At 60.2% G+C, this 13400-nt stretch overlaps 2 protein-coding genes across 14 annotated transcripts in view; one reads left to right on the top strand and one right to left on the bottom strand.

Moving 5' to 3' along the window:
• The window catches only part of SYT7 (synaptotagmin 7), a 67119-nt gene extending 60771 nt beyond the window's left edge, over positions 1-6348 (top strand). For all 13 annotated transcript variants that reach the window (XM_070564112.1, XM_070564102.1, XM_070564110.1 and 10 more), the window contains 2 exons: positions 535-734; positions 2965-6348. In XM_070564112.1, the coding sequence (XP_070420213.1) occupies positions 535-734; positions 2965-3069 (305 nt within the window). In that variant the 3' untranslated portion in view covers positions 3070-6348. The remainder of the gene's footprint in view (positions 1-534; positions 735-2964) is intronic.
• Positions 6349-10208: 3860 nt separating this feature from the next.
• On the bottom strand, positions 10209-12478 carry LRRC10B (leucine rich repeat containing 10B). The gene is made up of 2 exons (XM_008539442.2): positions 10819-12478; positions 10209-10651 (listed from the first exon to the last, which is right to left on the bottom strand). Exon 1 carries the CDS (start codon positions 12214-12216, stop codon positions 11338-11340), a length of 879 nt encoding a protein of 292 aa, XP_008537664.1. The 5' UTR covers positions 12217-12478; the 3' UTR covers positions 10209-10651; positions 10819-11337.
• Positions 12479-13400: the final 922 nt, after the last annotated feature.

Here is a 13400-nt window from a genome sequence, read left to right as displayed (position 1 = left end):
GTGCTTGGCCCTTCTCGCAGCATGGGGTGGATGGGCCGGGGAGGTTCTGGGGACACAGGGGTCACACTGGATGTGGAGAGCAGGGTCCGTGCTGTGGCCCTCAGCCCGACCCCCACACCCCACCTCCGGTCCCAGCTCCTCTGCCCTAGAGCCCTGGGTGGTGGCCCCCTTTGGAGCACCCTCGGGGGTCATCGTCCCCTTGGGCTCTGTCCTTCCCAGAATCGGGAAGAAAGGGAACACTGTTGTGGAGGCCTGGGTTCTAGCCCCAGGTCCAACATCACTTGTCTGTGACCTCAGGCAAGACCTGGCCTCTCTGGGGCACCGTTTCCTTAGAGGGCACCAGGTGATGGCTAAGGTCCCTTCCAGCTCCCCCATCCGCTTGTCCCCAAGATCCCCTCATTGTTGCTTGGGGCTTTCTCACCCTCTGGGGAAAGCACACAGCTCCTCCTGCCCCAGCGTCCACACCTGGAAGAGGAAGGGCATCCTGGGGACTCCCCCACTGCCCCTCTGACCCTTCCCTGACCCGTCTCCCAGACCCCTATGTGAAGGTGTGGCTGATGTACAAGGACAAGCGGGTGGAGAAGAAGAAGACGGTGACGATGAAGAGGAACCTGAACCCCATCTTCAACGAGTCCTTTGCCTTCGATATCCCCACGGAGAAGCTGAGGGAGACGACCATCATCATCACCGTCATGGACAAGGACAAGCTCAGCCGCAACGACGTCATCGGCAAGGTAGGGGGCAAGGCAGGCGGTGTGGCGCACACACCCGGCACCCAGCGAGTGTCTGTCCTTAAAAGAAGCAGCGGAGGGGCCAGCCTGGTGGTGTGGTGGTGAAGTTCGCACGCTCCACTTCAGTGGCCCGGGATTCATGGGTTCAGATCCTGAGCACAGACCTACACACCGCTCATGAAGCCATGCTGTGACAGCGTCCCCCATACAAAATAGAGGAAGATGGGCACAGATGTTAGCTCAGGGCCAATCTTTCTCACCACACACAAAAAAAGAAGAAGCATCAGGGGTAGTGGGTGAGCGCAGGACTGGGCAGTAGGAGAGAGAGGGTCAGTCCCTTCCCCTCTCTGAGCCTCCATTTCTGAAATGAGGAGATTGGATGAGATCCTCCCTAAGTGTCCTCCTGTGGGTCCGTCAGATCAGGACAGACCACTGGAAGGGCAGGGAAAACAGGAGGTGGGAAAAAGAAGTGCCCTGGATCCAAAAAGAGGTTTTCTGGACAGCATCCTCAGGCAGGGTCAGGACCTCAGAGCAGTGTCACCCGGGTCCCGTCTGCAGAGGGTGAGCCGTGTGGGGCAGTGTCGAGAGCTGCAGTCAGACTCCAAAGACCCGGCTTCGGTTCCCGCCTCATCTGCTGCTAAACAGCTCTGTGACCTTGGGCAAGTCACTCCTCTCTCTGAGCTTCCGTGTTCTCCTTGGTAAATGGAGCTCCTCATACTGACCTTACAGCCCTTCCCAGGGTGCTGTAAGAATTGCCTGAGCTACGTGGATGTCCTCCTTGAAGAAAATGACCTCCCCTCATTGTCCATTAACAAAAAATCCCCGCCTGCCCTTGAGTTTTTCTAAGATGTGAGTCTGTGCCATCAACCCTCCCATTTTTCCACTTGGAAATGTTTAGTCCTGGGTGTGTTTATGGTTTAGTGTTGAGAGTGTGGGCTTGGGAGTCAGCCCACCTGGGTCCAGGTCCCAGCCCTACCTCTTAACAGTCATAACCTTTCTGAGCCTCATGTCCTCCTCCTGAGACGAGAGTGAGACAATCCCATCCTCACCGTGTGCTGGGAGGGTTAAATGAGAGAACTCAGGTGAGCTGCTTAGCACAATACTTGGCACATATATGTTAACTACTCTTTTAATAAAAGCTATTTTTGAGCCATTCCTATAAGGGCACGTGTGTCTGTTCAGACACGGAGGTTTGACCAGGAACAGTGCAGGAAGCCAGAGATGAGGGTGGGCGCAGGGGAAGGGTGGATGCCAGAAGCAAGTGAGGGGACATGACAGATTGCTGGGGCATGGGTCAATATGGGGTAGACGGGGCAGGGGGCCGAGGTGGAGGCACCCGCAGACAGACAGAAAGGGAGAACTCAGCTATAGGGGGGCAGCAGAAGTAAGGTGGCCTCAAAGAGGAGAGCTGGCCTGCCTGCCATCTAGCAAGGCCCAGGGAGCATGGCTGGCTGACCTGTGGTCACGGGTGGGACAGTTCCCCAGGATGCTGTCACCCATCCACCGGCGGGACTGTGTGTTCTGAGCAGGGCTCGGGGCCTGCTGAGCCCCTGCCTTGACCAGCTCAGGCCGAGGGCTGAGTAACCACATCCACTTCTAAGCTTTCCTGCAGCTTAGCCTTTTGGAGTTGGGTGTCCTGAGATCTCAATTATCGCTCCTTTTCAACAGTCCTGCCTTGTGCTGGCTGGACCAAGGTGGAGGTGGATTTCTTCTCACTTTGGCCTGGGAGCTTAGGGAGCCCTGTGCTCTTAGGCACCCGCCAGTCACAAGGCTGGGGGATCATGCACACAGCCCCATGAGGCTGGGAGCCCCTACCATAGAGGCCGACAGGATCGGGCTGCTAGTGTAGAGCCAAAAAGACCTGGATTTGAATCCCTCTGCCCCACTTATAAATTCTGTGACTGGGGGCAAGTCTCTTAACTCTCTCCAACTTCGTTTCTCCATCTGTAAAATGGGGGTAATACTATACCTACCTCAAACAAAACGAGTCGGGAGTCTAATTCGAAAGGGCCAGGCATACCCGGGCTCCCAGGGGAGGCCCAGCAAGGAAAATGGGCCACGCTGGCAGTGGGGAGGGGGGATGAGGTCTCTATGGAGTAGGTTGTCACTGCAGGGGGAGGCCCCTTGTCCCCATGATCATGTCATTGTGGAGCTGAAGTATCACCCCCTGGGGGGGTAGGGGACAATGCCTCAGAGGGCACCACTAATGCCATCCTCTTTCCTTTCTCCCCAGATCTATCTGTCCTGGAAGAGCGGGCCCGGGGAGGTGAAACACTGGAAGGACATGATTGCCCGTCCCCGGCAGCCTGTGGCCCAGTGGCACCAGCTGAAGGCCTGAGTGGGGCCAAGGGAGGCCCAGGGGGCCAAGGGCCTGGGTCCCCATCACGCCCTCACTTTATGCACAACGCCCGGCCTGGCCCCCCTGCCATGGGTGAGGGGAGGACCCTGAGGGCTCGGCCAGGGAGGGGTCCCAGGAATCCATCAGGCCCCATTTCTAGGAAGTACCAGCCCCATCCTCCACCAGTCCAGCTCGGGGGGAGGGGCTCTGGGAGCCATTTTCCTGCTTTGCCCCTTCCCTTCCTGACTTGCTGATACTAAAGAAGTGGGGGAGAGCACGAGCCAGATGGGCAGATGGGCAGATCCCTCCAGAGGCCCGCCAGGTGGGCACGGTCCCCCGTTTTCTTTAAGGCAGTGCCTGGAGTGGAGAGAAGCTGCCCCCTCCCCAGCCCACGAGGTGGGCCCAGGAAGCGGGGAGGCCGAGGCGTTCGTCCCCGGCCTGGCCAGGAGAGGCCCGTCCCAGCACAGTTTCAGGTGCCGGCTGGGCCCTGAATGCCGACGATAGCATATAGCCTGCTCCGGGGTCCTGGAGCCGCAGCCCTGTGTACTTGTGTTGTGTTCACCATGTGTGTGTGTGCGCGTGCCTGTGTGTGTGTGCGCGCGCGTGTGTGTATGGAGGTGGGGGCGCTTGCTCCCTGTCCCCCTGGGGCCGGCAGTGCTGAAGGTTATGCAGAGAGGGCAGCATTTCCTGAAGTGAGGTGGAGCTGGAGGCTGGGAGAGGTCCATGCACAGAGCAGGGGTGGGAGAGGAGAGGCAGGCGAGGGGTGAGTGGGGCAGGGAGGGGGAAGCGAGGGAAAGAGGGGCAGACATTGGAGCTGGGCTGAGAACTGGGCTGCCTCCTGCCATCCTGCCCCCACCCAGTGCCCCTCTCTGCTCAGAGTTCTCCAGTAGCTTCTTCTGCAGTGATTTCATCTCTTGAACATCGCCTCACGTCTTTCAGGTACCTATTGTACGTGCCACATTCCACCCGGACTCACCTGCTCCCTTCCTTCCCAGGGGTCCCGAGCCCCACTAACTCTCTTCCCTAACAGTCTCATCCGAAAACACCCTCAACCTTCCCAGATCTCATTTCCCAGCCACGTTGGCAATATTCTCCACATTTTCCCACTTCCCTCCCCTCCCTCATGTCTCTGTCTGTGCACACCTCCCCACCCGCACGCCCCATCCCTCCATCCCCCTTGCTTGCAGGCCTTCCATTTCCTTCCCTGTTGTGATTTCTGATCTTCCATCGCCCGACCTCCAGGAATGTCTTCTCCTCTTCCCCGCGCGCCCGTCCCTCAGAGCAACTCCTTCTGCCCCCCTTAGTTCAGGCAGAGGAAGCAGGGGAAAAATTCTAGGATCCTATGAGTTCTGAAGTTGCCCCCCACCAAGAAGCTGTGGTTTCTCCGCCTCAGCTGCTGCAGAGACTAGAACTGGCTTTCCCTCGGCGACAGCAGATTTCGGGATGGTCCTTGCTTTGGCCGGCTCCTCCCCACGCGGGTCTTAGAGGTGACAGCCTCGAAGGCAGGGTCCGCGAGCCGGGGCCTGATGTTCCCCGCACGCACCGCCAGGTGGCGCCCGGACACCACGGTCTGTGGCCATGGGCCTGACACCCCAGGAAAGGAGACTCTAGGGAGGGTCCCCACTTACAGAGCACGGCAAGCGCATCGGCATTCGAGAACCATTTTCCTTCAGTAGGCTTCCCCTTGAGCTGAGCATTCCGCTCTGTGCAGTAGACGGGTCGCGTTTTTGCCCACATCAAAGTTTTCTTACAGTGGATCTCACACCCCTCGCCCACCCCTCCCCCTCGGATCTGGAGGACTCGAGTACAGAGTAGGTGAATCATTTTGCAGCGTGAAGAATGCTCATGTAAAGCAAACAGTCACCCACATTCCTTGTAAATCCAGATTTTTCTCTATTGTAGCTTTGCTTAAAATGGGGGTCTGCCCCAACCGCACGGTCCTAACAGGGCGGGCCGGGAGCCAGCCCCCAGCGGGGATGGGAGGGCCAGCGACTCCGGAGGCTGTGTGCTGCCTTGAGAGGCAGAAGGGATCTGTCATCCTCCAGCCCTCTCTTAGATCCTGCGCCCTCCACTCCGGGGGAGGCGGGCGAGGGAGCGAGCCGGCCCCAGGCCCTCAGGCCCCACTCCTGCGGCGCAGCCCTCGAGCTAAACCAACTGGCATTGAGTGGGCGGGGCAACTGCATCCTTCCCCGAGCCCCGCCCACGGAGCTCTTAGCCAATCATATGCAGAGAGCATCTCCGGACGGAGTCTGTTCCCAGTCTCACCCCACCCAGGCACGTTGGTTAACCCGGCCTGGGGTTCCCCAACCCCGGACGTCCAGTCGGAGCTCCGGGACGCGGTGGTGGGGCGGCGAGTGGGGGGCCAAGGGCTGGCTCTGGAGGAGGCGGGTGGTGTGGGATGAGGGCGGGGGCGGTCTGAGGCCATAGGAGAACAGAGAATGGGGGAACTTGAGGGTGGGGGAGGGCACTGGAGCCCGGCCACCATCCCAGGACCTTAGGCAAATCACCCACACTCCCGGGGCCTCAGTTTCCCCATCTGTAAAATGATGGTAATAACACTTCACCTACCTCATAAGGGAGGTTGTGAGGCGGCCGTCACCTGACCTGGGGGTGGAGGCAGGAGGACTCTGAAGGTGCTACCCGCGAGTGAGCAAAGTATTATTACCGCAGCCTGAAAGCGAGGCCCACCCGCCCCTCCCCCCATGGCCTCCAGGGATAGCCGAGGCCACCTGGGCCCATCTATCTCTTCACTGTGTCCCAGGTCCCTTCATGAGCGTCATCTGCCATCTTCGTGGGCACCCTAGACTTAGTTGTTTCCTTGTTCGGTATCTTTTCTTGTGACCATCTCCCCACATAACTACTGTACAAATTCCACCTACCCCAGGACCCCACACCTGCCCACCGGCGCCAGACGCCTGGGAAGGGACAAGGAAAACAGCCACACAAAAGCCAAGGGGGGCCCCCAGAGTCCCCAGCTTGGCTGGGGCCCCAGGGGTGGGGATTGGTGGCCCCTGTCTGTATTGTGTGAGTCATTGAGCGCAAGTGTTTTATAACAAAAACAAAAACCCACTCTCGCAAAAAATTTGCAGTGAAGAGAAATGAAGAAAAACTGAAGGAAATAAAAAAAAAAAAGGACAAAAGAACCAGGCAAAGTTTTTCCACCACACGCACCCTCTAAGCCAGCAAGATTTCCTCTTTGCAAAATCATATTTTTGTGGGAATGGGCCCTGCTTTTTGTGGCAAGGCCCGTTCTGATTAATAAAGGATCGTGAAAATGTAGGGCCTTGGCTGTTTCCTCCGTGGGTCCGAGCCCTCCCTCACCTCCCAGGGGAAGAGGCAGTGGGGTGAGGGGCATGGGGAGCCTGGGGCTGTCTCCCCTTGTCACCTTTGGGATTTGGCTTTACTGGTGGGTAAGGCCTTCCCGCCGATCCTCAGATCTAGAATGAGAACCCACCCAGAAAGCGGGATGAGCCACGGCTCCTGGATCAGGCCTGAAGCAAGGCTTGCTGGGGGTGCGGTCTCCTCGAGGTCTGAGGGGTGCCCCTCTTGCTCACCCAGCCCGACATCCCCTCCCTCGCTTCCTAGGGAACCCTCATCACTCTCCAAGGCAGGTCAGACAAACCAAAGGGGGACCCTCCACCTTCCCCACCACCACCTGAACTCCCGCTGGGCCACTGTGGTTCCAGGCCAGCATCTCCTCCTCCTTCCTGGTCCTCAAGGGCACAAGGAAAGGGCTCCGGGTCTGCTGGCTGGACCTGTGGCTTCTCTCCACCCTTTTCTGGTTTAATCTTTTGGGGCTGGAAATGTCTATCCAACTCAAAAGAGCCCATGGCCAGTCCCAGCCTGAGGGCCTGGCCTTCTCCAGCCACTGTGGCCCCCAGCAAGCTATTTCCTTCCTCCCGTCTCAGATCCCTCAGTCCACAGAAGAGCAATAACCACCCCACCCCCTCCTTCGCTCCCTACACACAGCTCGGGGGAAGCTGAGGCCGGCCAGCTCTCGGGGTCCTTCAGAAGTCAGATGCTCCATCTGTTACAGGCACAGAAAGAACAAGAACCCCTGTGTCGTTATGTGCCCACCTGCTGGCCTCTGTCCCACCCCGGAGTGAAGGGGGCCATTGTGCCTCCTGCTCCCCAGGGCGTTTGACTGGCAGCTCCTCGTGCTGCACGAAGGCTCTCCACCCCACCCCCACAGCTGCCCGCACTCTCCCTTTCTGCCCCATCCATTCCTGACAACTTGGTTTAAATGTCCCGTTCCAAGGTGGGTTCTTTCTTTTTGGCTTCTGATCTCTGTCCAGAAATTGGAGGGAGCCCTAGGGTCAGGTAAGTACCCTCAAGCGTACCCCTTGCCAAAACTTCTGTTCGCGCTATCTCTGGGAAAACAGCTCTGAAAAACCGGGCCTGAAAGCAGGGACGGCTCGGGCCGGGCAGAGGTGGCAGCCCCTTGCTGTGGGTTCAGGCCTCCTCCTGGACTTTGTGCCTCGGTGTCCTGCCTACGCGTCGTTGGATCTCTTTTCACCCATGCCGACGCTGAGACACTCGCCCAACCGGCCCTGTGCCTGGGACCACTGCCCTCTGGTGTTCTCTTTCCCCTGCAAGTCCCCCCTGGTTCCACTGCTTTCCGGAAGGCTGGCCTGGGCTATGTACGTGCTCCCCTCCTCTGCCTCCCTCACAAAGACAACCAGAAGGACACCGCTTGAACACACTGTACGCCCCAGCCCGTGGCTCCCCAGACCACCTGTGTCCCTTGAAGATGCCCCGCTCCCTGTGTCTGTGTCCTTTGTGTATGTATATGTGTCCTGTCTCATTTAGATTGTGAGCCCCCGTGGGCAGGGCCCCTTGTCTGAATCCATGTTCTGTGTGGCACACCTGGGTGTGTTAATAAATGTCCATCCTCAGAACAACAGTGCACAAGTGTCTTAAGGGAGCTTTGGGACAGGTGGCTGAGCGAGCCCACGTGGTGGTATTGGAGGCAGGGAGGTGCTTTGGGCAGGGCCCCCAGTTGCCCAGCACCCTGTTCTGTTCCCCAAGCCCCTGAGCGTGGGCGGGAAGAGGGGGATGGCCACAAAGCATCCCAGCTGCTCTGCCAGCCAAGAGGCCTGGTGGTCGGGGGGGCTCCAGGAGGAAGAGCAGGTTACGGATGGCTCCCACCCATTCCACCCCCAGACCTGACCGCCAGCCAAAGATGGAGGGGATCTCCGTGCTGTGGATCGGGCACTGGGTTAGGAGGCCAAAACCCATTTATGGGCAAGTCACTTCCCTCCCTGGGTCTCTTCTGACGCCTCTGCTTTTCCCATCACAGTCCCCACCGACTGCCTTCCTGCTCCGATCTGCCCTTGGCCTCTGTCCTGCATCCCTGGCACAAACACAACTCTTCTGGGGCTTTCCTGCCCTGCTTCTCCACAGCCCAGCCCCCACTGACCGCCCCTGACAATGTGGGGAACCACGAGCATGGCCGTTATGACAGGCGCCCCTTCAGAAGTTGTCTCACCTTCTCCCTGCTCCCCCGAGGCCACGTGGGAAGTCACAGGCAGTTAAGTGGGGGGTGGGCTGGGACTCCTAATGCAGTGCTCTCTCCATCACCGAGGGGAGCTGGGTTGCCCAGCTGTCCCCGGCAATGGCCCCTTTCCTACCATGGTCTCCCCGATTTCCGCATGGAGTCAGAGACCCTCGATAGTGCTCTCAAACTGGGTATGAGCACCTGCTTTACCCAAACTCTAACTTCCAAGGAGGAACCGGCTCCTAATGCTGGAGAGCAAGAGAGGAGCAAAGCCAGGGACCAGACCTCAGGGTGGCCCATGAGGGACTCATCACAGGGCCTTCGCACCGACCTAGAATTCTCAGGTGAGTGTCACAGAGGAAGAGGTACAGGGACACAGACCAGAGAGAGGAAGGAAATCTAGGCAGTCATTCCAGGGTGACTGCTGCTCCCTTCACAACCCCTCTTCCCCTACATCTAAGATCTGCCTGAAGGGAAGGTACACAAACACCAGGTTGCATGGAGCACGGAGCTGCAGCATCAGATCTGAGTAAACTCAACTCCTTGTGTGCAGATGGAGACACTGAGGCCCAGGGGGGCCACAACCTGCTCGGGTCACTAGGTCAATAGCAGGACTAGGACTGAAAACCATGCCTTCTGATTCCAGGCCCAGGGCTGTCTCCCCTCTGCCATGCTATGAGTCACAGGGCAAGACAACAGGCTTGGGGCAGCATCTCCTCCCCTATCTGAGCCATCTGAGGTCTCAAATTCCTTCCTCCGAGTTCCCAGACCCCAGGAAGGTCCACAGGCCCTGATGGAGCCTCGACACGGGGAGCCTGGGCATCTGAGGAGCCTGGGGGAGAGACAAGGTCTGCAGCCAACGCTAGACCCCTCTTCCTCCTTGAGAAGGAGGCAGCCTCCAAACTTCCCCAGCCGGCCAGCTCCTTCCATCCATTCAAGGCCTTCACTCTCACAAATGACTGCTCCAGATCCCCCCCAGCCTCCTCCTGACCCAGGCCCCGCCCAGTGGCCCGCGGAGCTGCTGGGCAGGGCTTGACCTTTTGGCCTTGTATGACATCAGTCCTGTTGCCATGGTGATGATGGCCTGGCAGCATCTTCTCCCTGGAGACGGGCCTCTAAGCTGAAGGTTTTACAATTTTCTTCCTCTCCTTAAATCTTTTTTTCCCCAACAATGAGGGGAGAAAGTAATACCATGAGTGAGTCAAAAAGAGACTAAGAGAGAGAGAGGAAAATGGAGCGAGAGAGATGGAAGGAGGGGAGAAAAGAGTCATGAACAGGGAGGAAGTGGGTCGGTCCTAGTGAAAACAGAGAGAAAGGTCAGCCCAGCATGAGTGAGATTCAAAAACACACTAAGAATCTGGAAGCTGAGAGTTAAGCCGGAGAAGACCGAGGAAGGCAGGGTGAGGGGCTGGGAGGCAGAGAGAAAGATAAAGCAAAACCAGCCTTGTGCAGCCAAAGCCATTTGTGACTGAGGACAATCACTTGTTCCCGAGACAGGACACGACAGTTGGCCGGGGCCAGCCTGACGCAGAGCTGGGGCACATGGACAGAGGGCAGTGCCAGAGGGAGTCCAGGGTCCCCACAGCGATGGGACCCGGTGATCCCAGGGCTTATAAATAAACAGCCATGTGGGAAACGCACATTCTTTCTCCAAGAAATATAATTTATGTTTACAGCCAGTTTTTTTTTTTTCTTCCTAAAGAAAACATTACCATGTGGGGTCCCTGCCCCTGACAGTGTCCCTGAGTGTCCCCAGCCCTGGCTCCCTCCTCCCATTATTGCTTGGATGGGAAAGATCTGGCCCTGGGAATTGCAGAGCGAGGCCCCACTCCTCACCCCCTTGAGGCTGTCCCTGGTGACGGAGTGGAGGCACACCATGCTCGTCCGTGCCCCGCGCCGTGCCAGCCACTGACGGTGCCCATTTAAGGGAATGGAGAGTGCAGGCAGTGGGAGAGGTGTAGAGCAGCCTCTCTCTTGGGTGCAGCAGGCCCTAGAGGCACAGTGGCTTCTTTTCAAACTTGACAGCTGGAAGGCTCAGGCTGTGGGGAAGGGAGAGTGTGCTCCCAGCAAGATTCCAGGCACCAGCTGGGAGAAGAGAACAGAATGGCGGTATCAGAGACTTTGCCTTCTGAGCACCCCCCACCACCACTTCCCCATACAAATTTTAGGGGCCCTGGGGAGGGAGGTATGTATGGCAAGGTATGCGGAGAGGCAAGGGCAGCTGCAGTGTTAGGACCCCAACCTCAGTTTACCATTTCTGTCCTGGGCACCGGCCCCAGCTCCAAGCCCCTGGCCCTGGGCCAGGGCCTCCTCCAAGGGCAGTGCTGCCTCCCACAGACATTGGTCCACCCAGAGGTAGTGGTTCCTGCACCAGAAAGGGTGGTTCTAGGAGATCCAAACTCCAGGAGGAGGGAGGTTGGTGGGCAGCCCAGCCATCCAGGCTCAGCCGAGGTGGTGACGCCAGACAGCGGGGACTCTGGTTCCAGGAGGAAGCTGGCACCTCTGTTGTAGTGTCAGAGACTCTATCAGAGACTAGACAGGGCTAAAGGGGACTGAATGGAGCTGGGACTTCTTGGTCTGATGACTGCCCAGGGATCAGCCAGGAGGCAGTCTTCTTACTACCTGGGAAGACGGCCCCCAGGCCTACGTGTCACCAGCAGCTGGCCCAAAGTGGTCACTCCTCTGCCCCAAGTCGGGGTCCACCGCTCCCACAGCCATTCCCAGAGCCCCTCCTCCCAAAGTGGCCAAAGTCCATCACCCAGAGCATAGGCTCAGGTGCCCAGTCCTGGAGCGGCTTCCAGGGCACGGAGGCTGCCTCTGGGGGACCCCAGAGCCCGGGAGCCCCCGCCCCCTATGAGCAAGTCTTCTTCCTCCTCATCCTCAAAGGCTCGCGCTGGGCGCCGGGGCGGCGGCCGGGGCGTGGGCTCGTCGCGCTCGGCCATGCGCTCGACGGCGCCCTCGCCCACGAGGAAGACGGTGTCAGCGACGCGCGGGGGCCCGGTCACCGGGTTGTGGTCGTAGGAAAAGACGCGCAGGGCGCGCAGCGGGTGCAGGTCGGGGAAGCCGCCCAGGCGGTTGCGGTCCAGGTCGAGGATGTGCAGGCGGCCCATGCGCAGCAGCGCGGGCGGGAACTCCTCGAAGCGGTTCCCGTAGAGCCAGAGGCCACGCAGGCCCGTCATGCGCGGCAGCTCGGCGGGCAGCGCGCGCAGCCGGTTATCGCCCATCTGCAGCGACTGTAGCGCCACCAGGCGCAGCAGCGGCCGCGGGAAGCGCCGCAGGAAGTTGCCCTCGATCCAGAGGCAGCGCAGGCTCTGCAGCTGCGCGAAGTCGGCGGGCAGCGCCAGCAGCCTGTTGCCGCCCAGGTAGAGGCGCGTGAGGCGCGGCAGGCGACACAGGCCGTCGGGCAGGCGCTCGAGTTTGTTGAAGTCGAGCGCCAGGATGCGCAGCTCGCGCAGCTCCTCGATCTCCTCGGGCAGCTCGCGCAGCCCCGTGCCGCTCACGTACAGCTTCTGCAGGCGGCTCAGCGCGCACACGGCGCTGGGCAGCCGCCGCAGCCGCCTCCCGCTCAGCTCCAGCTGCTGATCGCCGCTGCGCAGCTGCTCCTCCGCGTCCGACGGCAGCTCGTCCGGCGTGGACTCGGCGATGCCCATGGTCACGGGCCCCGGCAGGGGCCGCCGCCGCCGCCGCCCGGCATCGCCCCGCCCTGGCCGCCCCCCGGCCTCCCCGACGGGGCCGAGGCCGCGCCGGCTCCGGGGCCCCCCGCCCGGGCCTGCCCCTGCGCCGGGAGGGGGGCCGTGCCGGACCGGGAGGAGGCGCCCGCTTGGGGCCGCGCCGCCGCGCGCCGCGCTCGGCCGCCCGCCCTCCGGCCTCCCCCGTTCTCTCTGCCGGAGGCCGACTGGCTCGGGTTGGCGCTGACTCGCCGCTTAGGGACTCGTCACCCTGGCAACCCCCGACGCGCGTGCGGCTGCCAATGAGGCGGATGGAGGGCGGGGCGGGGCGGGGCCAGGGTGCCAACCGATCGGGGTCCCAGCCTCCAGGCCCGCCCCCCGCCAGCCCATCCGACCCGCCAGGGAACCAGAGCGCGCCAAGGGAACCCAAAGTCCACGCCCCGCAAGCCTGGCACTGTGCCAACACAGACCCGACGTCCGATGCTGTCTACACTTCCGGCCACAGCGAGCCGTTTGGTGTCTGGTTGTGTGCGCTCAGAGCAGCGAGTCCAAGGAGAAGGAAAAGAGGACCGAGGAAACGCCGGCCCACGACCCAGGAGTCTGGACAAGTGGCTCTCGAGGAGGGACTGAGGGGCGCGGTTACTGCAGACCATTCCTGTCCAGCGGCATGCGACCCCTCGCTGGGGTCACTTTAGTAACCCGCAACAGTGTTCCTTCCTGGCCCTTTTCAAGGTGGGTCACGTGTGAGGATTTGCGGAGACCCAGGAGTTGGCTCCGTCCCCCTCCCCTCCTCGGGCACCCTCGTTGCACAACAGGTTTCTCGCTAGTGCGGTCACACCCCTGTCTCGTGCCACGTCCCTCCAGCTATGCTCAAGGTCTGTCTGTGGCTGCAGTGGGCAGAGGACTGGGACACGGGAGCGCCACCAATGATGACCGCTCTTATTTGGGGACCCTTCCTCTCACGCATGCTCCTGCCAACAGTGTTAGCCCCTGCCCTCTCCCCGCCAGTTCAGACCCTCCAGCCTGAGCTCCTGGCACACTCTCTCGGTTATTGTGAGGCTGCCCCGTGCCCAGCGCTGTGCTGAGAGCATCACACTGAACTCTTGCCACACACCTAGAAGATAGGTACCCTCATTACTCCAATTTTAAAGATGGAGAAACTGAGG

This window comes from Equus przewalskii, chromosome 11, assembly GCF_037783145.1.
Source record: "Equus przewalskii isolate Varuska chromosome 11, EquPr2, whole genome shotgun sequence".
Taxonomy (NCBI): domain Eukaryota; kingdom Metazoa; phylum Chordata; class Mammalia; order Perissodactyla; family Equidae; genus Equus; species Equus przewalskii.
Note: the sequence above shows the minus strand (reverse complement) of the source record. Positions and strands in the feature narration are given on the sequence as shown.